This window comes from Pongo pygmaeus, chromosome 4 (assembly GCF_028885625.2).
Source record: "Pongo pygmaeus isolate AG05252 chromosome 4, NHGRI_mPonPyg2-v2.0_pri, whole genome shotgun sequence".
Lineage (NCBI taxonomy): Eukaryota > Metazoa > Chordata > Mammalia > Primates > Hominidae > Pongo > Pongo pygmaeus.
In genome coordinates, this window is record NC_072377.2 from 146,151,463 (window position 1) to 146,179,147 (window position 27,685).

The 27,685-nt window shown below is 52.0% G+C and overlaps 3 protein-coding genes across 23 annotated transcripts in view; 1 reads left to right on the forward strand and 2 right to left on the reverse strand.

Moving 5' to 3' along the window:
* The first annotated feature begins 38 nt into the window (after nt 1-38).
* Nucleotides 39-4,136, forward strand: RELL2 (RELT like 2). 11 transcript variants are annotated; one of them, XM_063665580.1, is made up of 8 exons: nt 39-814; nt 1,236-1,475; nt 1,861-1,926; nt 2,021-2,087; nt 2,527-2,712; nt 2,982-3,357; nt 3,474-3,507; nt 3,765-4,136. In XM_063665580.1, the coding sequence occupies exons 2-7, from the start codon at nt 1,292-1,294 to the stop codon at nt 3,504-3,506; spliced, it is 912 nt and encodes a 303-aa protein (XP_063521650.1). In that variant the 5' UTR covers nt 39-814; nt 1,236-1,291; the 3' UTR covers nt 3,507; nt 3,765-4,136. The 11 variants fall into 11 exon arrangements, 9 of the variants coding, with proteins under 9 accessions (XP_063521650.1, XP_063521647.1, XP_063521648.1 ...); XM_063665577.1 differs by having other exon boundaries at nt 63-807; XM_054489341.2 differs by having other exon boundaries at nt 680-807; nt 3,733-4,136.
* On the reverse strand, nt 4,047-14,533 carry FCHSD1 (FCH and double SH3 domains 1). 4 transcript variants are annotated; one of them, XM_054489337.2, is made up of 20 exons: nt 14,452-14,533; nt 14,125-14,222; nt 13,464-13,509; nt 12,992-13,059; nt 12,500-12,635; nt 12,277-12,413; nt 12,062-12,125; nt 11,075-11,203; nt 10,492-10,614; nt 10,229-10,324; nt 9,691-9,810; nt 9,176-9,280; nt 8,860-9,021; nt 8,102-8,230; nt 7,941-8,024; nt 7,655-7,772; nt 7,301-7,521; nt 6,082-6,169; nt 4,778-4,833; nt 4,047-4,639 (listed from the first exon to the last, which is right to left on the reverse strand). In XM_054489337.2, exons 1-20 carry the CDS (start codon nt 14,470-14,472, stop codon nt 4,574-4,576), a joined length of 2,067 nt encoding a protein of 688 aa, XP_054345312.1. In that variant the 5' UTR covers nt 14,473-14,533; the 3' UTR covers nt 4,047-4,573. The 4 variants fall into 4 exon arrangements, 2 of the variants coding, with proteins under 2 accessions (XP_054345312.1, XP_054345313.1); XR_010126487.1 differs by lacking the exon at nt 4,047-4,639 and having other exon boundaries at nt 5,474-6,169; XR_010126488.1 differs by lacking the exon at nt 4,047-4,639 and having other exon boundaries at nt 4,794-4,833; nt 5,851-6,169.
* Nucleotides 14,534-16,504: 1,971 nt separating this feature from the next.
* ARAP3 (ArfGAP with RhoGAP domain, ankyrin repeat and PH domain 3) overlaps nt 16,505-27,685 on the reverse strand; it is a 29,476-nt gene continuing 18,295 nt past the window's right edge. For 4 of the 8 annotated variants that reach the window (XM_063665583.1, XM_054489346.2, XM_054489347.2 and 1 more), the window contains 14 exons: nt 25,714-25,926; nt 25,355-25,460; nt 23,746-23,893; nt 23,377-23,445; nt 22,546-22,620; nt 22,332-22,446; nt 20,688-20,816; nt 20,474-20,607; nt 20,164-20,246; nt 20,031-20,066; nt 19,836-19,899; nt 19,588-19,725; nt 19,332-19,370; nt 16,505-17,540 (listed from right to left, as the gene is read on the reverse strand). In XM_063665583.1, coding sequence (XP_063521653.1) covers nt 17,055-17,540; nt 19,332-19,370; nt 19,588-19,725; nt 19,836-19,899; nt 20,031-20,066; nt 20,164-20,246; nt 20,474-20,607; nt 20,688-20,816; nt 22,332-22,446; nt 22,546-22,620; nt 23,377-23,445; nt 23,746-23,893; nt 25,355-25,460; nt 25,714-25,926 — 1,835 coding nt within the window. In that variant the 3' untranslated portion in view covers nt 16,505-17,054. Of the gene's footprint in view, nt 17,541-19,331; nt 19,371-19,587; nt 19,726-19,835; nt 19,944-20,030; nt 20,067-20,163; nt 20,247-20,473; nt 20,608-20,687; nt 20,817-22,331; nt 22,447-22,545; nt 22,621-23,376; nt 23,446-23,745; nt 23,894-25,354; nt 25,461-25,713; nt 25,927-27,685 lie in introns of all 8 variants that reach the window. The other 4 variants (XM_063665582.1, XM_063665585.1, XM_054489348.2 and 1 more) reach the window with 4 other exon arrangements.

Below are 27,685 nucleotides of genomic sequence, written 5' to 3' on the forward strand. Positions count from 1 at the left end.
GCCACGCCCCCAGGGGAGCTCCGCCCCTCGGCCGGCTCAGCTCTCCCGGGATCTGGGGCTTTGAGCGTCCCGGGTTGGGCAGGGAACTGGCAGCATCGCTCCTAGGATGCGAGTGCCATTTGTCTCCGGCCGGGGGTCAGATCCTCGGGAAGCCGAGCCATCCCATCCAGCCGCTTGCCCCAAACAGGGCGCAGGCCGTGGTCACTTCTCTAGGAAGCTCCGAAGATCCCGCCACTCCGTCCCTCAAAGGTGCGGAAAGCCGGCTTCCCCCAGCCCTCGGAGAAGATTCCTGACTCTCCGCTCGGTCGGGGCATCTGAGGGCAGGAGCTGCTCCAGGCGTACCGGATAGACCAGTGGACAACACCCACGCCGGAACGCCTGTCCCCTACCCGAACCCAGACTCGGCGCCGCACATTGCCCCGGGGGGGCCCGGCGCAGTCACGCGCGCGCAGAGCTCACGCTCTCCGCCCCGCACACCTGCGCTCCGCCCCGTGGTCCTGGGCCCGCGACGGGCGAAGGCATTTGGGAAGCCAGGGCGGCTGCGGTGGCGATCTCCCTGACCCAGGGCCGGAGTTGCCCGGAGCCTGCCGCCGCTCTCAGCCAGCCCGCATCCTTCTCTGTCCTTCCCTCCCCCCGCCTGCCACGGCGCGGGTATCCGCAGCCACAGCCCGGGGCCGGTGAGGCGGCGAAGGGGGAGGGGAGGAATCAAGGGATGAGCGCCGGAAGGGCGTCGGGGGCCCTGAGCCGCACTAGGACGCCCCTGGAGCCGGAACCCCAGCAGAAGCCGGAACCAGAACCAAATCACCGGTACCGGGTGGGCCAGGTGGTCAGGGTGGGAGAAACCAAAAAGGGAGAGGGGTGCGGGAATACTGAGAGGAAGGGGCTGCAGAGGCCTGGCTCAGGCCGGCGCGGAGGAGGTGCGGGCGCTGACTCAGGCACGATTTTTGCTCCCGCCGCCTAAGAATGCCGTCCCATCTCGTGCTGCAGTGTCCTTGGGAGGGACAGAAGCGCGAACGAGCTGGAAAGGGGAACGCTCGGGGCGTCGGGGAAACGGGACCAGGGTCGTGGTAGAGAGCTTACGTTGCCGCTGACCTCTTGCCGAAAGGCGAAACAGCACTCCTGGCCCGGACAGCTCCCTGGTTGGGTAGGGGGTGGGGCCGGACCTCAGCCGGACGTCTTAGACGTGCCTGTTTCAGATCCTGAGGACGGCATTCCTACCCCTCCCCCATTCCCAGCTGCAGCCCCCTAAACCCAGGAGGCGCCCTGGCCCGCGCTCGCCCCCCAGGGCCTCATGTCGGAACCACAGCCTGACCTGGAACCGCCCCAACATGGGCTGTATATGCTCTTCCTGCTTGTGCTGGTCTTCTTCCTCATGGGCCTGGTAGGCTTCATGATCTGCCACGTGCTCAAGAAGAAGGGCTACCGCTGCCGCACGTCGAGGGGCTCTGAGCCTGACGATGCCCAGCTTCAGCCCCGTGAGTGAGAAGCCTGGGACCCTGGCTCAGTCACCTTTCACCCTTCTCCCCACACCTCTGCCTCCCTGACCGACAGACCCAGGCCAAATCCTGATCAAACCTGCTCAGGAAGCCTAGTAATGCACTCTTGAGTTAGCAAGTGGGGTGACACCACTCTGAAAGCAAAACTAGAGAAGGCAGCATGGGCAGGAAGGGTCCTCTGGATGGTAGTCTTGGTCTTGCATTGGTGTCCCCATCTTTTCTGGTCCCTGAAATGCTGAGGTCCAGCATGACAGCAAGTAGGTAAAAGGGTATGTCCCAAGCAATAAATGATGGGAGCCACCAGGTAATGTTCCCCCAAAGCTGACTCATTCCTGCTTCCTTGCCAATCTCTTTCATCCTTCAGCTGAGGACGATGACATGAATGAGGACACAGTAGAGAGGATTGTTCGCTGCATCATCCAAAATGAAGGTGGGTCTAGCATAGCCCCTTGCTCCCTCTTCTCCAACCTTCTCTTGCCCTGACCTCCACCTCCACTGACTCCCTCTTTTCCTTCTTCCCTCAGCCAATGCTGAGGCCTTGAAGGAGATGCTGGGGGACAGTGAAGGAGAAGGGACAGTGCAGCTGTCCAGGTGAGCTGGAAACAAGGGCCAGCATGACTTAGCTTGCCTTGGAGAGTATCCTCTCCTCCAGCACAATCCTCTCTCAGCCTCCTTGCATGTATGGGGTTGGGGGAAGGGCAAAGCTGGCTAACTTATAGGAAGAAAGAAGTTTTGTAGAAATCTTGATTCCTTCAAACCATCTCTCATCTAGATATTATCAAGCCTAACATTCACCTCTAGTGCCACTCCTTTGGGTTAAGCAATGTTCTTTTTAGCAAACAGCCCTGGGAGGAAGAACATGTGGTCACTAACATCTTAATATTGAGTTTATTAGATAAAGACAAGAAAAAATGGGGCTTGGGGAAATTGGGGCTTCTGGGGTTTTAAGGAGCATGTGAAAGAACGTAAGAAACAAAACATGAAGGGAAATGGAAATGTTACCCTTGCTCCCCTCCTCCCTGCTGTCCAGTGTGGATGCCACCTCCAGCCTGCAGGACGGAGCCCCCTCCCATCATCACACAGTGCACCTGGGCTCTGCAGCCCCTTGCATCCATTGCAGCCGCAGCAAGAGGCCTCCACTTGTCCGTCAGGGACGCTCCAAGGAAGGAAAAAGCCGCCCCCGGACAGGGGAGACCACTGTGTTCTCTGTGGGCAGGTGGGGCAGGTGCTCCAGGGAAAGGGAGGCTGAGGTAGGGGGCCCAATGATCAGGCACCTGATCCCAAAAGTGGGCCTTGGCTCTTTCCTCCTGGACTGGGAGCTCCAGCAGAAGTCAGGCTACACAGTGTGCCCCACAATCTGAGAAGGCCTCCCCTACCTTAGGCCAGAGGGAAGTAGCCACAAACTCAGGATGTCCCTGGTCAGAGGGGAGGGCCAAGCAGCCTCTGAGTTGTGGTCCTAAACCCCAGTGTTCCCTCCCCTCCCAGGTTCCGGGTGACACACATTGAGAAGCGCTATGGACTGCACGAACACCGTGATGGCTCCCCCACGGACAGGAGCTGGGGCTCTGGTGGGGGACAGGACCCAGGGGGTGGTCAGGGGTCTGGGGGAGGGCAGCCCAAGGCAGGGATGCCTGCCATGGAGAGGCTGCCCCCTGAGAGGCCACAGCCCCAGGTCCTAGCCAGCCCCCCAGTACAGAATGGAGGACTCAGGGACAGCAGCCTAGCCCCTCGTGCACTTGAAGGGAACTGCAGAGCTTCTGCAGAGCCAACACTGAGGGCCGGAGGGAGGGGCCCAAGCCCAGGGCTGCCCACTCAAGAGGCAAATGGGCAGCCAAGCAAACCAGACACTTCCGATCACCAGGTAGGAAAACACAGCCGGGACTGCACTGGGCTGGGCTCTTATTGCTCTCTACTCTGGGGGGCACTGATATGATCTACTCCTGGTCTCTCATTGTTGACCCCTCCCCTTTCTCTCAGGTGTCTCTACCACAGGGAGCAGGGAGTATGTGAGGTGAGTCTGCCTGAGCCCTAAATGAGGTAATCTCATCTTCATGTCACCTATTTAAAATACTTAAGCCTTTCAGCTCCCTGAACCCCCAGAGTAAACTGCAGGCTTAGCCTTTGCTATAAATCCCTTGGTTTGGTGGTGGAGGTAGGGAAGGTCCTGGAGCCCCAAGGGAAAAGCTGGACACAGCTTGAACAGGAAGCAACACTGTTACTCTTCCTCTTCTCCAAATCTCCTTCTTCACTGTGCTGATGGACTACCAGCTGGCAGGGCCAGGGGGTGGGTGGACGTGAAGGCCCTCCCCTCCACTGGACAGCACTGCCCCCCAGCTGAGGGACCAGCTCTACTTCCACCTGGAGTTGCACAGTCTCAGGCTGGGAGCCTCAGGAGAGGTCACAGCCCCTCAGTCTCTTCTCCTTCCCCTGCCTGCAACAGGCTGCCTGCCCCGCCTTCCCCAACACCTCGCTCCATATGATAGAGCGTGGCAGCTGGGAGCAGGCCCCTGCCCCTGGTGGGCCCCTAAAGCAATAGCACCGTAGGCCCCCTGCCCTCTTAGCACAAGAGGCCCAGGCCGTGGCCTGGCCTGGCCTTCGTGCCCTTTATTCATTGTCAATAAATCCGCTCAGACCATTACAGCTGCTTCGCATCCTGGCTCCAGCTCCTTCTGATTCCCAAGGCCTGTTCCTCTCCCCGGCCCAACCCCAGTGACCCTGGCATCCAGAGTGGGGTGGGTCATGGAGCCAGGGTGGGGAAAGACGTGGGCCAGAACCACTAGAGACCTTGATGGGTGGTTTCCAGCCCCAGAGATTTCAGGCATTTCACCACCCTAGATAGGGTGATGGCAGAAGAGAAAGTAGTAGTTCCGGTCCTAGAGATGATAGAACAATGGGAAAAAAAGGAGTGGGTTCCAGCCCCAGAAATGGGAAGGGGCAAGTTTCCACCCTTGGAGGTGAGGGTGGAAATAAGGGAGATTCCAGCTTTTGGCTGTGTTGTTCTGGATCATTGATGGTGTGGTCTGACAGCTTGAAGATAGGGACAGCAGCATCACTGGGGGTCAAGGCTTCCCTGGCCTTCAGGTGAGGGGATCTGGGTGGCCAGGATCCGGGGCTTTAGCCGGCGGGGGAGGTGGTGGACGCATCTGTGGGGAACACACAGTTAGTGCTCCAGAGTTCTCCCTTAAGGGTATCCCTGTCTATTCCCTCAGCCCTGCAGACAAAACAGGACTGGTTGGAATAACCCCTCTACATACAATCTCCTCCAAGGCAAGGGCCCTTACCGGCCTGAGTCGAGGTGCCATCATGTCCAGGAACCCAGGGAAGTCCAGGGCTTTGTCTGGAAATAAGAACCACAAGTCAGTCTTCAGACTTTGTTTTGTTCAATGCTGTATCTCCAGCACTTAGGACAGTGGCATTCTATTAATATTTGTTAAATTAATGGTCACCATCCTAGACCATAAAATCCCATCACTCTATCCACTGTCCTCAACATTTATTGGGCAACTGCTGTATAATCAGCTCTGCTCAAGGTACAAAACAAAGGGAGATAGGATACATAGTGCTCCCACCCCCAATGGCTGTCAAGAAACCAATAATGAAACCTCAACAAACACAATAAATGACTAAGTGCTAAGTCATGCAAAGTGAACTTGGGGTGGTGAAGATGGTGGTAACTCCAGGGAGGGAGACTCCTTGTGGACAAGGTGGAAGTACCAGAAGGTTTTAGAAAAGGCAGGCATTCCACAGCCATAAAAAAGAATGAAATCATGTCCTCTGCAGCAACATGAATGGAGCTGGATGCCATTATCCTAAGTGAATTAACTCAGAAACAGAAAACCAAATATTGCATGTTCTCACTTATAAGTGGGAGCTAAACAACGGGTACACATGGACATAGAGACGGAAATAACAGACTCCCAGGACTCCAAAGGGGGCAAAGGTAGGAGTGGAGGCAGGGACAAGGGTTGAAAAATTACCTATCAGGTACAATGTTCACTATTTGAGTAACAGGTACACTAGAAGCCCAATCTCCACCAGTATGCAATATATCCATATGACAAACAAGCACATGTACCTCCTGAATCTAAAATAAATAATAATAAAATAAAACTGCTATAGACATTTAAAAAAGAATAAAAAGTGGGCATCAGAAAAAATAATGATACAAAGCTAGGTATCTGGACACCAGGAGCAAAAGGTGCATATTGGGAGGACACCGTGAGAGAAGTTAGCTAATTTTTAAAATAATAACAGTGACTGCATACTTACTGTGTGCCAGGCACAATGCTGTGTAGTCCACAGGCATCTTTTTTAACTCTCATAAGAATTCAATGAGCTAGTACCTTTTCCTTACCTCATAAAGAACATAAACTGACGCCAAGACGGGTTCAGAATCCCACCACACACTTGGAAATGACAGAGCAGGACCTGAACCAGTCAGCCTGGCTCCAGAGCCCAGGCAAGTGCTCTCCACCAAGCAAGATGCCTGAGGGCACGGTGAGGACCAGAGCGTGACCTGGGAGTCCAAGCTTCCTCCTTCTTCCTGTCTGTTAGCCTCCCAGGGCTCCCAATTCCGTCCACTCACCCCCAGGCAGGACAGGTGCAGGGGGCCCATCCAACACAGAGGTAGGTGCAGGTGGGGAGAAGCTGGGAGGAGAAGGGGACGGCAGCATCTGGAGGTGGGGTGGGCACAGAGTTATTCCTGGCATGCGGGGAGGTTTTACCAGCTTTTCCTCTCATCCCATCTCCAGTTCCTTCCTCATCACTTCCCAATACAGGAAGTGGCCAAATGCTTGCATTCAGGTGGGGGGTGTAGCTGACAAATATTTCAACAGCCAATATGTATTGAACGCTTATGTTTACTATGTCTCAAGTGTTCTGCTGGCACTTCACGTGTACTAATTCATTCAATCCTCACCACTACCCCATGAGGTAGGCATTTTTAATAATATGACTCCTATGTTAGAAGTGAGACCCAGGTTAAGCCAGCTGTCCAAAATCACGGAGCCAGTTATTGGCAGAGTGCTGGCTAGAACCCAGTTCTCCTGATGCCCACTCCTATTCTCTTTCTGTTGTATGTATATACATTTTAACAACAGATATCTTATATTGAAACACCTTCTGCATTCCACTGCACTAAAGGCTTTGCCTCGGCGGGGCGCGGTGGCTCATGCCTATAATCCCAGCACATTGGGAGGCCAAGGCAGGCGGATCACCTGAGGTCAGGAGTTTGAGACCAGCCTGACCAAATGGAGAAACCCCGTATCGACTAAAAATAGAAAATTAGCCGGGCATGGCGGCACGTGCCTGTAATCCCAGCTCCTCAAGGGGCTGATACAGGAGAATTGCTTGAACCCCGGAGGCAGAGGTTGCAGTGAGCCGAGATCGCACCATTGCACTCCAGCCTGGGCAACAAGAGGGAAACTCTGTTTAAAAAAAAAAAAAAAAAAAAAAGGGCTTTACCTCGATTATCTCTAATCATGACAGTGAGCCTGCTAAAGTAGGTATTATCCCCATTTTACATGTGAAGAAACAAGCTCAGAGAGGTTAAATCATTGCCCAAGTCATACAATAGAAATTTGAACTCAGATCTATCCAGCACTAAAGTAGGACCCCCAAACTCCTATGAAGGCTGCCTTGGTTTCCCTTTCCCCTGCCCCCCCATAGGAGATGGGGAGGCCCAGGCCACTATAGGAGGTAAACCTGGGGAGCAGAGGGGGCATTAAGATGAATATGAGGCTTTATTGGGGTGGGAGGGTCAACCCAGAGGTGCCTGGGGAGTTCAGGGAGAAGGTAAGCCTCACCTGCTCAGGGTCAGAGAGTTCAGGTGGCCCTGGGGGGCCAAGCAGCTCTTCCACCAGCAGGGAGGGGAAGACCCCAACACAGCCCCCAAATTCTCCCCTCCAGAAGCCGTCATCTACTCCATCTTGGGCCCGGGGCAGCAGACGGATCAGTGCCCCTTCAGGGAAGCTCAGCTCCTCTGCACTCTGTCCGGTGTAGCTGTACAGGGCCCGTGCCAGGAATGCTACAGAGGCCCAGGAGAGACGGTGAGAGGGAGGTGGGTGGCGGTGCCCCAGGACCGTGACACCCCAGGGCTACAACCCCTAACAATTCTTCTCCATACCCAGGGTCCCCAACTCAAAATTTCCCTTTCTTACCTGTGGGCTCTGCCCCGCAGGGATTGTCACTGTCTTGGCTGCTCTCTGGGAGGGAGAGGTCCGGGAAGTTGAGATACCGCTCAGGGACAAAGCCTACCTCGCCGTGCTGGTTCCGAGCCTGCTCACCCAGCAATGTGAACAGATATTAGACTTACCTCAGCAGTCCATGACCCTGGCTCTCTTCTACTCAGGCTTCTAGCTTTGCCTAGAAGGGTCTATGGAGGCCACAGAGAAGTCCCTCCTACTGCCCCCAACCCAAGGTCAGAGCCCAGGGTCCCATACCCACCTTGACCCATTCGTCAGCATCTCCCTCCTCTATGATCTCCAGCCACTCACCCTCCGTGATTGTCAGCTCATCCTCACGCCCTGCCTGGGCCACACATGAAGGATTCAGGACTTGGCTGTCCCCGACCCTTGGCCATCAGAGGTCCCCACCCCCATTCATACCTGATAGCGAAATACCACATGTGCAGGGCAGGGGAGGGGCCTAGTGGCCAGGGCTTGGGGGGCAGGCTCCTCAAAGAGCTCTCCCGTCTCCTCACATTCCTCAAAGTCAGAAAGCTCAGCATCCTCAGCCTAGAGGGGCAAAGAACAGACCTCATATGGGGCCCACTCTCAAGCACTGGTTCTATCTCCCACTCTTCCATCTTTCCCCTAAAGGACACCATGGATCCCCCTCCAAAGCAGTTGCACCCATCCACTCACCATGTACACAACCACAGGCACCACAGAGCAGGATAATACTAACAGTAATAGCAGAGTTACAGTAATTGAGTGCGTACTATGTGCCAGGTACAATGCAAAGTATCTTGTGTATATTGTCTCATTTAATCTTCATAATGACCCAGTGTTAATAGTTTTCCACAACTATTAACCTCACTTTATTTATGAGGAAACTGGGGTTCAGAAAGGTTAAGTCACTTTTCGAGATTGCACAGCTCACAAGTGGAGTGGCTGGTACTCAAAGCCCTTACAGACTGCCCCAGAACCCTACTTCTTAATCATTCTATTATGCTCATAATAAAAATTTACTGAGGACTCTATGCCAGAAATTATGCAAAGAATGATACATGAATGATTTCACTTAAGCCTCGCAATAACCCTTTGAGTTAGGCACAACTGTGATTCCCGTTTTATAGGGTTTGCCTTCCACTGGAGTTTTTCCCTTCTAAGTAAGGATGGGTAGTGTTGGGGGAGGAGCTCACGGTTGGAGAGAGGTCCCTCTGGGACAGCCGAGCCTCGCTGAGCCGCCGCTCCTGCTCCACCTCATCCTGGGCCTGGGTCATGGCTGGCTTCAGCCAGCGCTCCACATCTAAGCCAGCCCCCTGCAGCAGAGCCAGCCGGGCAGCCCCCTTCACCTGGCTCACCTGCCACGGAGAGGAAGTAAGTTAGTGGAACCTAGCTGACGGCAGTGTCTACTCTCTGCTTCTCCCTTCCTTCCTCCCACCATCAGAAAGAGGAGTAGAGGGAGTGGGGCTTGCCTGAGAAGGTGGGATCCCTAACCTCAGGGGTGTGCCTCACCTGTGCCCGGCGGATGCTCTCTCGCACTTCCTGTAACCTCTGTTCTATGCTTGGAGCCTCCCGCTCTGAAGCCTGCTGCCGCCTCTGCTCCAGTCGTTGCAGTACCTGGTTGGGAAGGCAGAGAACAGGGGTGGGTGGAAATACTGTGGGGCATGACTTACTATGGGCCTGGTACTTTGCTAGTTGCATCACATACATTATGTCATTTAATCTTCCCTATGAGGTGGGCGCTATTATTGGCCCTATTTTAGTGATGAGGAAATTGAAGTCCAGAGAGGTTAAGTCACTTCCTTACCCAGGGTTACAGAACTAGGAAACAACAGAAGAGAATTTGAACCTATGTCGGTCTAGCTCCAAAAACTGTGCTCTTAACTACTGTGCCACACTGTTACCTTAAAATACCTTTCCCTCCCCTCTGTAGCTCCATGACACCCTCAATGGCTCCAAGGTCCCCTCTCTCAGCTTTTCTTGCTGAGACAAGAAGGTGCACATGACACCTGTGCCCCCCACCTCACCCGATGCCCATGGTTCTGGATCTTGTAGTCACGGGCAGCTCGGCTGGTCAAGCGCTGAACCTCTTTCTCCAGGCCACTTTTGCCAGCCACGCCTTCTGCTCCCCACTCCAGGACACACACCTGAATGGGTCAGGGGGTGCTGTGAGGAGGACTGAGGCTGCTCCTTCTCTCCAGTTCCCTCCTTTTTCCACTCTGTCTTGACCTCCAAGGACAAGGACAAAGAGAAAGGGGCACATGCCTACGGTCATGGACACAGGTAATGTGGACACAGAGATACACAGCTTCAGAAATGGGATCCAGGTCGAGGGACAGAGGTAGAATGAAGAGGATGGTGCAGTCAAGTGACTGAAAGGTGGACTGAGGTGTGTTTTTTTGTGTGTGTGTGTATCCTGTTGGGAGGGAGGTGAGCTGGAGTTCTGAAACCCCCCTCCATGGTGTAACACTCACTAAGTTAACACAAAGACAAAGATAATGGAGGAGGCCTAAATCATAGTCGCCTTTATATGTGGCCTGGTTCCAACAAGCAGGAAGATCTCACCTGATCAGTCCCTGCTGGCTGAAACTGCTGAGGTGGGGTGGGGGAAAATACGCCAGGCTCCTGAAGAAACAGCTTCAGGTCTTGCTCCCAGCTTACCTAGGGGTTGGGAAAAGTCAAAGTCACTCATTCACTGACTCACTCTCCAATCCTGTCCCTAGCACTTCTTGGAAGAAAAAGGACAATGTGTGAAGCAAAGAGGGCTGCATTGGGAGGGAAGGGTAAAAAGGATCCCTGGGGAAGCTCTTAGAGGCCACAGCCCTCACCTGGGAGGTTGTCTGCTCCCCGCGGTGGGCATGCTCCAGGATGACCTCTGTGGCTTCCAGCTCAGTGCGGCTCAGGGAGGTCAGGGGGTCCCTCAAGTGCTCTGACAGCTCACTGACCAGGGCCTAGAGAGAACCCCAAGATACTGACACCACCCTTCCCCCAGACCTCTACCAGACCTCTACTGTAAAATAGGCTCGTTCCAGATTTCACGGGTGATGGGCATGAGGTATAGGAAGGAGGAGAGAAGACATTCTACATGAGAAAGGCCCTCGTGTGCAGAGCACTTAGAAGTTTAAAACACACGTTCACATCCATTCTCTCCTTTGAGCCCCACTAGTGCTATAAGATAGGCAGAGAAAGGGTTATCCCTGATGAGGAATCTGGGGTTCGGAAGGGTTTAAGTGTACTGTACAATGCCATGCAGCCAGCTAGGAGCAGAACCAGAGCCCATGTATGTATCATCTACCCACTTTAAGCAGACAAGATCCCCTGCACCACCCACTGTCATGGGGATCAAGAAGCAGGGGGAGGTCCTCCTTTCCCTCCTTGCTGAGGGACAGGGGTGTCTGGGTTAAAACTGGCCTTGAGCAGAGCTGGCAGTTCCTCCTGGTAGTAATGGTCGAGGTGAGCATTGGTAGCCACCAAGTTAAGCAGGTACTCATTGCGGGCTGCTTGCAACTGCTGGGAGTACTGGGCTGACTGGGCGGACAGCTAGGAGGGTAAACTGATGTCAATAGGAAGCCCTAGACCCCCAGAGTCCTTCCAAGACCAATTGAGAAGCCAGATCCAGAATGGATTCTCACATTATTGAGTGCTTACTATGTGCCTGGCACTGCACTAAAATGTTGCATACTCACAACTCCTGCTCAAAATCCTCTAGTGCCTTCTGCACGCATTTAAAATAAAATCCACTGTTCCTTACCATGGTCCACCAGGTTCAATATGAGCTGGCCCCCGCAACCTCTCTGACCTCTTTTCAAGTGCTTGTTCCCTTGCTCACAGTACTCCAGCCATACTGGCCTTCTCTCAGTTCCTCGAGCCTACAAAGTTATTCCCACCTCAGAGCCTTTGCACTCACCATTTCTTCTCTCTGGAAAGTTCTTCCCCTAGATCTTTGCAAGGCCAGCTCCTTCTTGACAGTTAGGCCACCTATTCAGAGAGGCCTCCCTCTAAATTCTACCCCCTTGTTATTCTTTATCATAGTACCTTGTTTTATTTTCATCTTAATCTAAGTATTTATTTGCTGTCTGTCTCTCTTAACCAGACTGTGAGGGCAGGAACTCCATTGGTAGTGTTCTCCACTGTATCCATAGTGTCTAGAACAGTGCTTAGTACATACAGATCCTCAATAAATGCATATTAAAGGACTGAAAAAGAAGGGTATTCTTTCCATTTTATAGAAGAAAATAAGGCTCAAGAGATGAAGTAAATTAACCAAGGTTACCCACCCAGGAAGTAGGAGAGCCTGGATTCAACCCAGTCTTTCATACATATGCACCTAGGTTCCAAACCACTAGACTACTCTGCCCGCCTCTTCCCTGCCCCCACTCATGCCCTCATCCCTCGAACCTTGGTGCTCAGTTTCTGGAGACTGGTCCGAGAGTGGAAGATCCCATGGTCACTTCGGTTTAGCCTGTGCAGATGAGAGAAAGGAGTCAGGCCCACCCCAAGTAGGAGAATATGAGATCAGAGTCAGGCCCAGCTTTGGTGACTTGGCTCCACCCCTAGACAGCCCCACCTCCCTGTTCCCCAACCTTGGGCTTCCTCACTCTCCATGACCCCACCTGGCCTGGACATCAGCTGCCTTCTCCTGTGCCAAGGCCCACACACGTTCCCGCTGCCCATACAGCTTCCGACTTCGGCTCAGATCCCGGACAGACTGCAGCACCTCAGCCTGTGCCCTCTGGAGGTTCTCTGTTCCCTATTGGGATGCATACACAAAGTCCTGACCTAGACCACCTTTGGTCCCAAGCCAGCTCTTCCTTCACCCCAACCTCTGAGCCATACCTTCCTAAGCACCTGCTCCTTGGCGCTCCGCCCTGTACCCCCTGCTAGGTCACGGTATCGGTCGGACGCCTGGAGCCGGGTTTGGCCCCCAGCCACAGTGGCATCCAGCAGGCAGCGCCAGGCACCGAACACTGTCCTGCCCCTCCCCAAAGAAGGTCTGTGTTGAGGAGGAGAGCACTCCACAGCTTCATGAGACCACCCCCGCCCCCCGCCCCCTGACCAACACCATGGGAGACAGAGTGCTTTCCCATCCTCCCTTGTCTGGGAGCTCATCAATCGATCAGCCCATTAGCTCAGCCACAAGCCTCACTCCTGCCCTCCACCCTACCCACAGTGTCCTTGCTGGGTCAGCTCCTCTGCTGCTGCTGTGTCAGCTCTACCTACAGCTCACGTGCCCTCCCCACTTGCTAGGCCTTCATCCCCACAGGTTCCTGGAGCTGAGCTCCCCATCACTTTTTGGCCCCTGTGGCCCTCCCCCTCCATAGGGCCCACCTGCTGTCCATCTCACTGCTCCGGTGCCCTTCCCTCTTCAGGAATGGGCCAGCCAGTTTCTGGAGTGCCTAGTGAAAAAGCCATCACAGAACCAAGTTCCCTTTCAAAGACCCACCCCAACTGGCAGAATATGAGATCAGAGTATAATCATACCATTCTTTGGGTACATTATGTGCCACTTGCTTTGCTAAATGCCTTATAGTCATTAATTTGTTTAATCCTTATAACAACCCTACATGAAGGTAAGGTATTATTATTATTCCCATTTCACAGAGAAAGAAACTGAGGTCAAGAAAGGTTAAGTAACTTGTCCAAGATCACATGGCTATAATTACACAACACGGATCTGACACCAGTCTGCTTGACTCTAGGCATCTGCTCTTGACCACAACAGGGATAGGTATGGACAGACATTACTGGTGATGTAAGAGAGGCTGGAACAAGAGGTAAGGTCCAGAGAAAAGTCCCATACCTGCCCATACTCCCGTTCAATGGCTGCCCTCTGCTTGCTGTAGGATCTGCGGAGATTGCAGGTGGTGGGTGAGGTGGGGGATAAGGTTATGTTTGGTCCTGTTCTCCCATCCTCAGTCCTCTACTCTGGGCAGGAGGGAGCGGTTGTGGGGAGCCAGGTTCCTAGAGTGTAACTACACCCAGAGGGAATAGGACTGATGGGAGTCCTTGAGATCACCTCGGGCAGCTGCAACACAGGAAACCCTCACCTTACTGCCCCGGGCCCCAGCAGGATCCTCCCCACCCCAGAGGTTCATCTGTAGGCTTAGAGGTGAAGACTGATGGGGGCCTGGGTACGATGTCTGCCAGCCTTCTAACAGGTCTGGAAGAGGGAGAGGGATTCTGCCCTAAGGTTGATTGTGGGGTTGGGGGTAGTGGTGTGGGGTCAAGGGCTTTGAGGGAGGGTTCCTGTGTGTTTATGTGGGTGGGAGGGGGTTGGGGGGGGTTAGGTGGGGGAGCATTCCTATCCAGTATCTGGAGAGGCCAGGCCTAGGGTGAGGGCTGTGGATGGGTCGGCTGGGGAGCTCTTGGCCCCTGTTCCTCCACCCCAGCACATGTATATTGGGGAGAAGTGGCGCACAACGACGAAGATGAGTGTAAATGAAGGGGGTTGGGGGGGCTACCTGATGTCCTCCAGCAGATCCGCCTCCCTCTGCTGCCGGGTCTGAAGGATGCTCAGCTGTTCCAGGAAGCGAAGCTTCACCTCCTGGGCCGGCTTCACCTGTGGTGGCAAAGAGAGGATGAAGACCCCAGCGCAAGGACCTAAAAAACACTCCGCGCAGGGAGCGGTGAGGGGGCGGGGCCGGGGGGGCTGAGCTCTTTCCTCTGTTACTTCTGGTTTAGGGTCTGACCCCTTCCGACTTCCCGTCTCCTACCCCAAGTCGGATGCCCCCTTAGCTCTCTCCGTTCCCCCAGCCCGCCAGGAGTCCCCCATTCAGGGCCAAGCTCACTTTTCGGGGCGGCGGCTGCATGTCCGCTCCAGCAAGGCGGCCAGCGACTGGACTCCGGAACTCGAGGAAGCCCCGCCCACTATGGAGCCCCGCCCCAGGCCAGGTCAGGCCCCGCCCTCTGCCCGCCTACGACTTGTCCGGCGACGGCGCAGGGCGCGGAAGCGAGAGGGGGCCACCGAGAAACTAAACCTGTTACTGCTGCGAATACGCCGGAAGGGTCCGGGTGGCGGGGCGGACGCAGCGTCCGCTGGGCGGTGGGAAGAACCCCAGGCATCTGAGTCAAGACGCCTAAGTTCTATTTGTAGTGTAGCCAATGATTCGGCCTGTAATTATTTATAATTATTCATTTGCATATGTAGATCCCCAGTCCTCGAGCTAATGATGAGGAATGGCGAGGAATTCAATGTGTGACCAGGGAAACTGAGTCACTGGGCACCTGAGCAAAGATGCATCTGACGAAGAGAGGGCTGGTCCCAGACCTTTTCCTAATTCCCGCTTAACTGGAAAAGCCGGTGTGAGCGGGGTGAGAAAGATACCTGGATCCAGGAAGGAACCAGGCCCAAAGGGAAAAAGACTGGGCCCCACTGAAAACTAAACGATACCAATGAGTCGGCGAGAGCTGGGAGATGCGCAGGAAGCCCCTGCCACCTTTAGGATCTTCCAGCCCTAGCACTGCTTCCTGAGGAGCCTCTCCCCAATTCCTCATCCTCCTCACCTAAGCTTCTTTGGCCCAGGCACCTGTCCCAGTACCCCTGACATGGCTCAAAACTCCAGATTCACATTCCAACTCCCCACTGACACCTCTGCTAGTATATCTAATAGGAACCTCAACTTTTAAAGCTTTTAAAGCTCCTTCAACGTGATCCTCCCCCCATAACGTTTTAAATGGCACCGCATTTCTTCCAGTCAGTTAAGTCAGAAACCCAGAGTCAGTGTGCCTTCTAATACCCCTATATTCTATCCATCAGTAAGTCCTACAGGTTCTATTTCAAACAACAATAAACAAACAAAAACCTATTGATCCACTTCCCTCAATTTCCAAGACCACCATCCTAGTCCAAGCCCCCATTATTAGACTTCTGGTCTAATATCTGATCTCCTTGCTTCCACACTGCCCTCACCCCAACCCACTGTTCACACAGCACTCAGAGTGATCAACCTTTTTTTTCTTTTTTAAAGGGAAATAAGATCTCATAATTTACTTGCTTAAAATGCACTTGCTTCAGAATAAAATCCAAATAGAATCCATGGCCTTCAAGGGTACGCATGGAAGACCCTGCTGGTCTTTCTTACTTCAGCCTGTACTCTCCTCCCACTGTCTGCTCACTGTGCTCCAGCCTCCTTGCTGTTCCCTCAGTAGACCAAGTCCCTTCCAGGGCAGAGCGTTCTTCATGCCTGCTTTCTTTCTCCAGAATCTCCTCCTTCCAGCATTCCATCTGTCGCCTCCAACAGCTTCTTTCCCTTACTTTGCAACTCTTCACAGATGCCTTCCCCATCCACCCAGTCCAAAGGCCATCTCCACAATCACTCTTTTTTTTTTTTTGAGAAGGAGTCTTGCTCTGTTGCCAGGCTGGAGTGCAATGGTGCAATCTCGGCTCACTGCAACCTCCACCTCCCAGGTTCAAGTGATTCTTCTGCCTCAGCCTCCTGAGTAGCTGGGATTACAAGCACGTGCCGCCACAACCCGCTAATTTTGTATTTTTAGTAGAGATAGGGTTTCACCATCTTGGCCAGGATAGTCTCGAACTCCTGACCTCAGGTAATCCATCCCCCTCAGCCTCCCAAAGTGCTGGGATTACAGATGTGAGCCACTGCGCCTGGCCTCCACAATCACTCTTCAAGCTCATCACTTTGGTTCAGTTTCTTCACAGCACTAAACTCACTTGTTCAAGTACTGGTTTATGTGTTTATTTGCTATTTTCTGTTCCCCTCCACAATGGAGGATTCATAAGAGCAGAGGCCCTGTTTGTTTTGTTCATGCTATATCCCCAGACCTGGCACCAGTTAGGTGCACAATACATATTTGTTGAATGAATGAATGAGAATGGTAGTCTTTTGGTTCCAAGGTTTATTGACAATTACTCATCTATTTTTGACTCCCCCCGTCCCAGCTCCCAAACTCAATCACTCTCCCTACTCCAGGCTTCACTGTAGTCCCAGAATGTAGGAAGTGGGACAGGATAGACTTTAACATCATCCAGGCCTCTGGTTTCCAAAGCATTTTTTTTCTTTAATGCAGTAAAACCATTCCTTTAAAACCCAAAATCTCTCACAGAACCCCTACATATCAAATATATAAAGCAGGAGCTGCCCTTGTTCAGGGAAAATATGTGGGGCTTATGGTTCTAAGAAACACAGTTTGACATTCACTGCTCTCCTTACTTCAGTTACCTCATGGTACAGATAAATGGGCTGGGCCCAGAGAGGGGCCATGACCTGTCCTGGGACACGCAGCCACTGAAGCCTTCAGTCCAGTGCTCCTTCCACAGCACCACACTGGATTCTGGAGTCTTTCCAGCCAGGGCAGAGGAAGCTGCAACAGTGCCATGATAAGAGCTTCAGGGTCTTCTGGTACCTACCCTCTCAGACTGCTGGTCCTAGGGTCATGTGAGGGGCTGGCTGGAGGGTGGACTGGAAGTGCACGGGGGTTGGGTGGGGAAGCCAGGTGTCTGTGTTGGAAGGCCAGTGGGGCTGGGGGATTGGGGGCTGGATGGCTGGGAAGGACTTCCCAGGCCGGCAGTGGTCTCTCCTTTCCTCAGGATGAGGCTGCTGAGCTCCTGGAGCAGCTGTTCCTCCAGGGACCCCCGTGCCTGAGGACCACTCTTTGAAGGGGGGCCTGGAGGGGGCTCAGGTGGCCTCTCCTCCTGGCCAAGGGTGCTTGACTTGGAGAGAAAGGGTTGATCCAAGGACTTCTGGCTGGTGAGGGGGTTCTCTGGCTTCACTGTCCACTCCCGTGTGGTGGAGAAGGAGGTAGAAGTGTCCTGGGTCAACTCAGGGAAGGCCCCTACTTCCTCATACACTGGCTCCTCGTACACAGGCTCCTCCAGCTCCTCTTGCTCCTCCACAGACCCCTGGGATGACTTCATCGGCTGGATGGGAATGGGATGGCAGGAGTGGGCACATAGTTAAAGTTACCAGATTATGAATCACTAACATTTACTGAGCTCTTCCTCTGGGCCAGATGCTGTAAAATACTTGGCATGTATGATACTGGAACAACCCTGTGCAGTGGGTTACACTACAAAAGAGTCAACTGAATGCAAAGGGGTTAAGTAAGTTGCCCAGCATCACATAATGAGTGAATGGTAGAGCTGGGGTTTGAACCCAGGTCTGTCTAACTCCAAAATGCATTCACTTCATCACTTTCCTTCTATTTCACAGATTCTGTGACAACTTTCTCCTTTTTTTTTGAGACAGAGTTTCACTCTTGTTGCCTAGGCTGGAGTGCAGTGGTGTGATCTTGGCTCACTGCAACCTCCGCCTCCCAGGTTCAAGGGATTCTCCTGCCTCAGCCTCCCAAGTAGCTGGGATCACAGGCATGCACCACCACACCCAGCTAATTTTGTATTTTTAGTAGAGACGGGATTTCACCATGTTGATTAGGCTGGTCTTGAACTCCTGACCTCAGGTGATCCACCCACCTTAGCCTCCCAAAGTGCTGGGATTACAGGCATGAGCCACTGTGCCCAACCTTTCTCCTTTTATTACCGCATCTTACATCCCTCATTTTCCTCATTCTTTCTGGCCTCCTCTCTCTCTCTGTCCTGTCCCTCTCCCTCTCCCTCTCTCTCTCTCTCTCTCACACACACACACACACACCCACACCCTGATGGCCTACATACACACACACACCCCCGATGGCCTACACACACACACACCCTGATGGCCTATACACACACACACCCCCCCCACCGACGGCCTACACACACACACACACCCCCCCGATGGCCTACACACACACACACACACACACACACACACACACCCGATGGCCTACACGCACACACACACACACACACGCCCCCTGATGGCCTACACACACACCGATGGCCTACACACACACACACACACACACCCTGATGGCCTACACACACACACACACCCCCCCCGATGGCTTACACACACACACACACACACACACACACCCTGATGGCCTACATACACACACACACCCCCGATGGCCTACACACACACACACACACACACACACCCCCTGATGGCCTACACACACCCTGATGGCCTACACACACACACACACACACACCCTGATGGCCTACATACACACACACACCCCCGATGGCCTACACACACACACACACCCTGATGGCCTATACACACACACACCCCCCCCACCGATGGCCTACACACACACACACACACCCCCCGATGGCCTACACACACACACACACACACACCCCCCGATGGCCTACACACACACACACACACACCCCCTGATGGCTTACACACACACACACACACACACACCCTGATGGCCTACACACACACACACACACACACACACACACACCCTGATGGCCTACACACACACACACACACACACACACACACCCTGATGGCCTACACACACACACACACACACACACCCCCGATGGCCTACACACACACACACACACACCCCCGATGGCCTACACACACACACACACACACCCCCGATGGCCTACACACACACACACACACACACACACCCGATGGCCTACACACACACACACACACACACACCCCCGATGGCCTACACACACACACACACACACACACACACCCTGATGGCCTACATGAGGAAAACAGCCCACCCAGGGCTCAGACAGCACAGAGGAACACAGGGTTGACAGGCACACCGCTGGAGCAGGCACAATACTCACAAAGAACATGGACAGGGTCCTCCGGTTGTGTAGTCGCCGCTGGACACAGGTGGGGTGGGGACAAGGGGAGGGAAAGACATAAAGACACAGTGAGGACTAGCAACAGGAGACAGGGGTGGGGAATGGGGGTGAAGGCAGAAGGGAAGGGGACAGTGAGCGTAGGGTGGCACCAGGCTAGCAGGCACACCACTCCCTAATGCAATGTGACAAGGGTTATGACAGGAATCAGGGGTTGGGGCAGGCTGAGGTGCCTTACCAGGGTCTGATTGGCAGAGAGGAGGGTGGCTCCACTGTCATCCCCACGGATAGGCAGCAAAGGCATAGTGCCAAACTTCTGACGGGCAAGGTCAGAGGAAGAACGGCGTCGTAAGACCACTGGCTGCTGGTCGTCATGCTGGTGGGAGCATGAGGGGTTGGCACCAGTGGGCATGAAAGGCACTGAGGAGGATAGCTGGGCCCCAGGGGGACCACAGACCCAGCCCTCAGCCTTTTCCTTCCCCTCACCTGGGCTTTAAGGATGCTGGTGGTCCAATCCCACATCTCATCCTCGTCAGTGCAGGACAAGTAGCTGGGGTGATCAGAGTGGAATCAGAGGGAGAGAGAGGGTCACAGCTATAGGAATGGAGCATAGAAAGAGGGAAGATAAAAGATAGGGTGCAGAGCTGGGCCAGAGGAGAAGCCAGGGCAGGAGGTACTCACAGGTGCATTTTCTCCAGTATCAATGTGAAGCCCCACCTGGGAGACAAAGAAGAACAGTGATGGGGCAGTCAGAAAGGGCAGCGGGGTGAAGGCAGGGAGGCCCTGGAAGTGCGGGCTGGCGAAGAAAACTCACGGTGTTGGGGGCTTTAACTTCTTGCGGATTCCCAGGTAGACCTTGGCACCTTCCAAAGGCCACTCCCGTTCTGGTTTAGAGCTCTGAGAACAGAAACAGAGTCAGTGAGATCGAGAGATGACAGATCATGGTTAATGAGGTCAAGACGTCATGGAAGCAATGGGGTCTATGGTCACAGGGTCACAGAAGTCGGGGGCAGGGAAGCAATGAGATTGATGAGAGTATGGGCTGTGGAGTCAGAGGGTGGGTGCAGTCATGGCTCCTCTCCATGGCCACCCAGCATCCCATGCCTCTGGCCCCAGGGCCTCACTTTCTTCTCCTTGAGCAGCAGCAGGCAGCGGCCACGCAGCAGAAAGAACCTCTCCTGGAAGCGGCTTCCCAGCAAGCGGGGTGGCTCCTCACGACACCGCAACAGCCCCACCCGTGGGCTCTCACGTCGGATACCTGGGCATAGATGGGCAATCCTGGGTGGAGGGTGCTAGGGGAGAGACCTGGGGGATGCTGGGCAGAGGAAGGAGGCTCACCTGTGAAGAGGCAGCCAGCTTGGGCCAGGGGGACTTTTTTCAAGAGTAGGGAGGCTGAGCAGGGCTCTGGGAGCTGGCACCATTGTAAGGCCTGCTCTAAGACCTTTTCCTTGGGATGCAGTGGCCGCTCTTAAGGGGAAAGGTGAGGGTTTATATATCAATCAGAATATCCATACTAAGCCCCCAGCTCTCACCAGTCATTCATTCATCCATTCAACTATCCAACCACAGACATTTATTTTTCACTGTCTCTATGCCAGGTATTGTGCTGGCCCTGGGATACGGTGGTGAGCATGATACACATGGCCTCCCTTCACAAAGCACACAGTCTAGTGAGGGTACAGACAACAAAATAATTGCAGACAAATAATTGCTTTGCAAGAAACAATAAGCTGAGCGAGCAACAGGACAGCAACTGAGATAGGGTAGTCAGGCAAGACCTTTCAAAAGTGGCACTTGAACATGAGACTCAGAGATCTGAAGGGTTAGGAAGAGCAAGCCATGCTAAGATTGGGTGGTAGAAGATTTCAAGCATGACAAAATGCAAGAACAAAGGCTGGCAATCAGGAAAGATGTATTTGGGGAACTAAACAGCCAATGTAGCTACAGCAAAGAGGATAGATACGAGAACAGGTGATGTGAAATGAGGCATGGAGGACGCAGGGACCAGACATTCAAGGCCATGTGAGCCATGGTAAGGGACTGGAATGATACTTTAAGTTCAATGGGAAGCCACTGAAGGGTTTTAACCATAGGAAGGATATGAGCTAATTTATGCTTGAAGTGTTCACTTGGCTGCTGCATGGAAAATGGATTGTAGGGAGGCAAGCATGGAACATTGTCCAGCTATCCCCTTTCTGGGGCCACACATTTTAGTGGTTACTGTTGACAGACAAAAAGATAATGGTGACTTCAACTAGGATGGTGGTGGCAGTGGAGATGGAGAGAAGTGATTGATTCTAATGGAATCGACAAGACTAATTGGTGAGTTGGGTATGAAGATGACACAACGGGAGGAGTCCCAGAGGACTCCCAGGTTTCCGGCCTTGATCACTAGGTGAATTGTGGTACCATTTACTGAGTTGGGAAAAACTGGAGAATGGCCTAGGCTTTTTTTTTTTTTTTTTTTTTAGGAAAGGGGACTAGAAATCATCTAAATTGGTCTTAGATGTTTTATATTTGAGTTGCTTGTCAGAAGTGGAGGTGTTGAGTAGGCATTTGGATATGTGAGTCTGGAGCTGAGAGGAGAGATGTGGGCCAGAGATACAAATTTGGGTGTTAGGTTATTAATGGCATTTAAAACCATGAGAATGGGTTAATTCATCCAAGGAGAAATGTAGATCGATGAGAGAAAAGGGCCTAGGATTGAGCCATGGGTCTCTCCAACATTTGGAGTCTGGGCAAAAGAGGAAAAGAAGCTCCCTTTAAGGTAGAAGGTAAACTACGAGCTTGTGGGGGTCACTAAGACCAAGATGGAAGAATACTGAGAAAGAGGGAGTGAGTCAACTGTGTTGAATGTCCCCTCGCATGGATGAGTGGATGAGTCCATTGTATTTGGTATCATGAAGTCACTGATGACCTTGACCACGCAACCACACACACGCATATACACATGCATGAACACACAGGCATGGTCATACTCACCCAGCTCCCCATGCTCGCGAATCTCAAAAGTCACCCACAAGTCCATCCCAGCTGCTGTCCCCCGCATCTCCAGTACCTGGTTAGTCAGCTCCTCAGCAGTCAGGGTTGGGGACACCTGGGGTCAGGGCAAGAGCAGTGAATCCATGCTGGTCAGGCCATTGCCCCTGGAACCCTACTATCCTCTTATTTCCCCTCCAGTCCCCTCGGGACCAACCTTCAGGGTGACACAGTTGTCTGGGAGCTGCTGCTCTATATAAACTTCCATGATGAGGTCTCCAGCCTGAGACAGCTGAGGGGAGGGGTAAAAAAGTCAGAAGGGCAAAAAAAGGATGCAAAAGACATCAAAGTCAGAGGGTTCCTCGTGTTGCCTCATAAGCGACTCTTCCAACAAAGGTCTCCTCCCAACCCCAATGCCACTCAGGCTCTTAAAAGGGAGAACTCTGGGAGTGGCAGAACTGCATCTTTAGGCTGCATATGTACTTCCCAAGGCATCATAGTGGTTGGGAGGACAGATGTGGAGTCAGACTGCCTGGTCTCTGCCACTCGCTACAGGGTGACCTTGAATAAATGACCCGTTGAGCCCGTTTCTTTATTTGAAAAAAATAAGACTACCTACTTCATGGAGTTGTATCATACTAACATGAGATTAGAGATACTTGGAATATAGTAAGTCCTCAGCTATGTTTGCTATTATATTTATTATTACTATTCTCACTGCTTTTTCTGACTTTACTAACTCCTCCTTGGATCTTTTACACTTAGTAGTAAGGTCTCACTTGATGTTCCCACAGAAAACCAAAACCAACTATCCAGTGCCAAGATTATCACCAGGAAGAATCCTCATGGTGGAACAAATGGAGCAAACCCTAACTAAACCCCACTCCCCAAAGCACTTCTCTCATTGGGTTCCCCCTGTCTCCCAGAGAGCTGAGTGCTAGGGTCCAGAAGGACAGGCTGGAAACTTCCTCAACTGGGCAGAAAGTCAGCTTCCTGTCCTGATGTCTCCTCCTGCCCCATTCAGGAGACTAAAGTCAGGACAAGTTACCTGCACATCCTTCCAGGTGGTGATAAGACTGACCTCCAAGTCAATCTGAGCTACCTGGTCAGAATCGATCTGTGAAAGAGCCAAAAGAGAGTGTTGGGGTGCTGGAAGAGGATCTGCAGGGAAGATCTCAAGGGCAAGGAGGACCTGTTTAAGAGGGTTGGAGGCCAGAAGAGCTAAGAACCAAGGGGGTGACGATGTTGGAAGTGAAGTTGTGGGAGAAAAAGGCCCAGGGCTCTGGGAGGTGATTCCTGGTGTAGCCGGCCACCAGAGGCCTGGGCTGGGGGCTTGTTGGGGTGAGCAGGATCCAGAGTCTCTGGCCTGCAAGGGTAGGGGAAAGGGGTTGTGGGTTAGGGGTCAGGAAAGCCTTACGTCAAAGACAGAGATGTAGCCGTCGATGAGCTCTTGCAGCACCCGCACCTCGTGCTCCCCTCGCCCATCCGTCTGGAACACGCTGGGTGCAAACAGCAGAGCCAGGTTCCGCGTGCACATCTGGTTTAGAGCCGCACATTTCTGCACCCTGCAGAGGGGTGCCAGGGTCTTCATCAGTGTAGCCATTCATTCAGCAAACACTTATTGAGTCCCTATTGTATGCCTGGGCTAAGTGCTTGGAATACAGCAGTAAGACAATATTGGCCTCAAGGAGCTCCCAGTCTAGGGGAGGCAGATAAGGCAAGAATCAGCAAACTTTTTATGTAAAGGGACAGATAGTAGACATTTTAGGCTTGCAGGACAGACAGTCTCTGTTGTAACTCTCAGCTCTGTTGCTGCATCATGAAAGGAGCTATAGAAAATATATACATGAATGGGTGTGGCTTTACACTTTATGTACAAAACTTTATTTACAAACATAGGCAATAAGCTGGATTTGGCCCATGGGCCTGTAGTTGACCAATCCCTATAATATAGTATATTTTTATTATTTATTTATTTTTATCTTTTGTAGAGATGGGATGTCTCACTATGTTACCCAGGCTGGTCTCCAACTCCTGGACTCAAATGATCCTCCTGCCTTGGCCTCCCAACATGTTGGGATTACAGGTGTGAGCAACCACACCTGGCCCCTGTAATATAGTATAATCAGTGCAAGACAGAAATGGCTTCTCCCCAGAATTGCTCAAAGGTCTGTCTCCCTAACAGATTGGTAAAAGTAGATATGCATCTTATTCATTTTTTGTTTCTTATATCTAACCCTTTCCCTAACATCGCATAATAAAACAAAATAATATTGATTGCTACCCATTTCTGAAGGCTTATGACATGCCAGATGTACTGGCATGTACTATAGTAAGAATTTTATTAATTTTAACTCTCTCTTTTTATTCTTTTTTTTCCTTTTTTCTTTTTTTTTCTTTTTTTTCTTTTTTTTTTTTTTTTTGAGACAGGCTCTCCCTCTGTCACCCAGGCTGGAGTGAAGTGGTACAATCTTGGCTCACTGCAACCTCCACCTCCTGTGCTCAAGCGATTCTCGTGCCTCAGCCTCCTGAGTAGCTGAGATTACTGGTATGCACCACCACGCCGGGCTAATTTTTGTATTTTTAGTAGAGGCTGGGTTTCCCCATGTTGGCCAGGCTAGTCTTGAACTCCTGGCCTTAGGTGATCCGCCCACCTCAGCTTCCCAAAGTGTTGGGATTACAGGCGTGAGACACCATGCACCCAGCTTTCATTTAACTCTCTCATAAACTATGAGGTGGATATGATTCATTACATCATCCATTATTTCCTTTTAGAAATGAAGAAATTGAGGCCCAGAGAGAACAAGTAACTTATGCAAAGTCACACAGCTAGAATGACGGCACCAGATTAAAGCCTAGGTCTGCCTGATCCCTCAAATCCATTCTCTGAACCTTAGTGCTATGATACCTTCACTTAACAACTGTTTGTGGAATGAACAAATGAATGAATGAATGAATAAATGAATGAAAGTGCAGGGTCAGATTGAAGTGAGGAAGGGTCCTGCAGAGGGTCTAGCCATACTGACCGATAGAGATGCCCAATGAGGGTGGCCAGTGTGCGGCGGTTGACCTGTGGCAGGCAGCCAATCACGTCTTTATATTTCTCCAGGCGCTGATTCTTCTGGGGCAGCTCTGGGGATGGAATGGAGGAGGGTTGGGGAGGACCCAGGAAGAAAGAGTGGCAGCTGGTATGGAGGGAGGGATTTTTAGACACAAATGCAGGATGGATGTGTCTCTGCCCCCTTCCCACCTCCCCCCGAGCCAAGTCTCTGGATGATCCCCCAGGGTGGGAAGTGATGGGGAGGAGGGCTGCCAAACCATGGATTCTGGTGGGGGAAGGCAGAGATCCTGGTTGGGCCTTGGTTCTCAGGGATCTTAGGAATACCAGCAGCCTCCCTCCAGCGAGGCAGCAACCGTGCAGAGGTCACAGGGTCATCGAGCTCACGAAAGAAGCGTTTGAGTGTGTCAGTGACATCCTCCACAAAGTGCTCCCCTGGTCGGAGCTTCACCGACCGGGCATCCCGACGGAACTCAGCCAGGAGTCTCAGGCTGCGGGCACGAGCGCCCCCTTTCCGGTATACACCTTCCAGCCGGAGCCCTGAGGAGAGCCAGCCATCTCTGCTCACCATGGTGCAAAGGCTACCACCACCCACCACGGCCCATCTGTGGCCTCCCTATGTGGTATGTGGCTGATGGGGGCATGGGATTCAGAGAGGGGGAGATCTATGCCTCCGTGGTCTTGATTCTTAGGTCTCTGCTGGAGTCCTCATCCTCAGAAAGTCCTTCCCTGACCTCACTGTCACAAGTAACAACCCCCATCACACTGTATCTCCTCACCACTTTTATTTTTAAATAGCACTCTCTGAAATCACTTTATAGTCCATCCTCATTATCTGTGGATTCCATATCTGCACATTCTCCTACTTGCTAAATGTTATTTGTAACCCCAAAGTCAATACTTTTGGCATTTTCATCATCATTTTTCAACAGAGTGAAGAAAAATTTAAGTCCCCTCCCCAATGTGCATGTTCTTACTCTAAACAAGTGTATCCTTTTAATGGTGTATTTAGAGCCATATTTTTGTGCTTTTGTTGGTGACTTCACTGTTTAAAATGGCCCAAGTATAGTGCTGAAATGCTGTCTAGTGTTTCTACATGTGAGAAAGGTGTGACATGCCTTACAGAGAAAATACATGTGTTAGATTAGCTTCCTTCAGGCATGAGTTACAGTGCTGTTGGCCTTGAGTTCAGTGTTAACAAATCAAACAATATGTATAAAATAAGGTCTCTTTACACAGAAAAACACATAAAACAAGGATACATATTGATCACGTGACTGAAATGTTATTGTAACCAGAGGCTAGCAGGAAGCTAACCCTGTATTTCCTCTGGGGCAGTGATTCAGTATTCACTAATTAAATGTTTGCAGTGACTTAGAGCATAACTACCACAAATAACAAGAACAGACTATATTTGTTTTCTTATTTATTACCTAAGAGATGGGTAATAAATAAGCTTCCTAGGACCCTCCTAGGACCCTCCCTGCTTACTGCCATATCCCCAGTGTCTGACACACGGTAGCAGCTCAACCAATGTATGCTGACTAAACAATGGTGATGCAGGAAGCTTGGAGGGGAGGGGATGAACACCCAGATTCTTTCTTTTTTATTGAGACGGAGTTTTGCTCTTTCGCCCAGGGTGGAGTGAAGTGGTGCCATCTCAGCTCACTGCAACCTCACCTCACAGCAATTCTCCTGCCTCAGCCTCCTGGGTAGCTGGGATTACAGGCACCCACCACCATGGCTGGCTAATTTTTGTATTTTAATAGAAACAGGGTTTCACCATGTTGGCCAGGCTGGTCTCGAACTCCTGACCTCAGGTGATCCACCTGCCTCGCCTTCCCAAAGTGCTGGGATTACACACTTGAACCACCATGCCCGGCCCCATATTCTTTCTTCAGGGCTTTCTCACTGGGCCTCTGACTTATTTCCTCCTTCGAACACGAGAGAGGCTGAGAAGAGGATAAGGATGTAGTGAGTGGGGGAGGTCACTGAACAAGGCCACTGCCAAGGTATGGAAAATGTTATTAGCCACTGACTTTCCATTTCCCATGACTAGTAACAATTATCTGTAGGTTTGTGGAGGAGCTGTTTTTTTCCTTACAGTCAGCCCTCTGTATCCATGGGCTCCACAACTGCAGATTCAACCGACATCAAAAATATTTGGAAAAAAACCCCAAGATAACAATATAACAACAACAAAATACAAATAAAAACAATATAGCATAACAACTATTTCCACAGCACTTGCATTGTATTAGGTATTATAAATGATCTAGGGATCTGCCCACCTTAGTTT

Excerpts from the sequence above, each read along its gene's own strand:
- RELL2 (XM_054489339.2), top strand. The coding sequence starts at position 1,292 with ATGTCGGAACCACAGCCTGACCTGGAACCGCCCCAACATGGGCTGTAT. Across the intron at positions 1,927-2,020 it reads CTGCATCATCCAAAATGAAG|CCAATGCTGAGGCCTTGAAG; the intron begins GTGGGTCTAGCA and ends TTCTTCCCTCAG. Across the intron at positions 2,088-2,526 it reads GGGACAGTGCAGCTGTCCAG|TGTGGATGCCACCTCCAGCC; the intron begins GTGAGCTGGAAA and ends CCTGCTGTCCAG.
- FCHSD1 (XM_054489337.2), bottom strand. The coding sequence starts at position 14,472 with ATGCAGCCGCCGCCCCGAAAA. Across the intron at positions 11,204-12,061 it reads TCCAGAAACTGAGCACCAAG|CTGTCCGCCCAGTCAGCCCA; the intron begins GTTCGAGGGATG and ends TTACCCTCCTAG. Across the intron at positions 8,231-8,859 it reads AGAGGGACCTCTCTCCAACC|GCTGAGGATGCTGAGCTTTC; the intron begins GTGAGCTCCTCC and ends TTGCCCCTCTAG.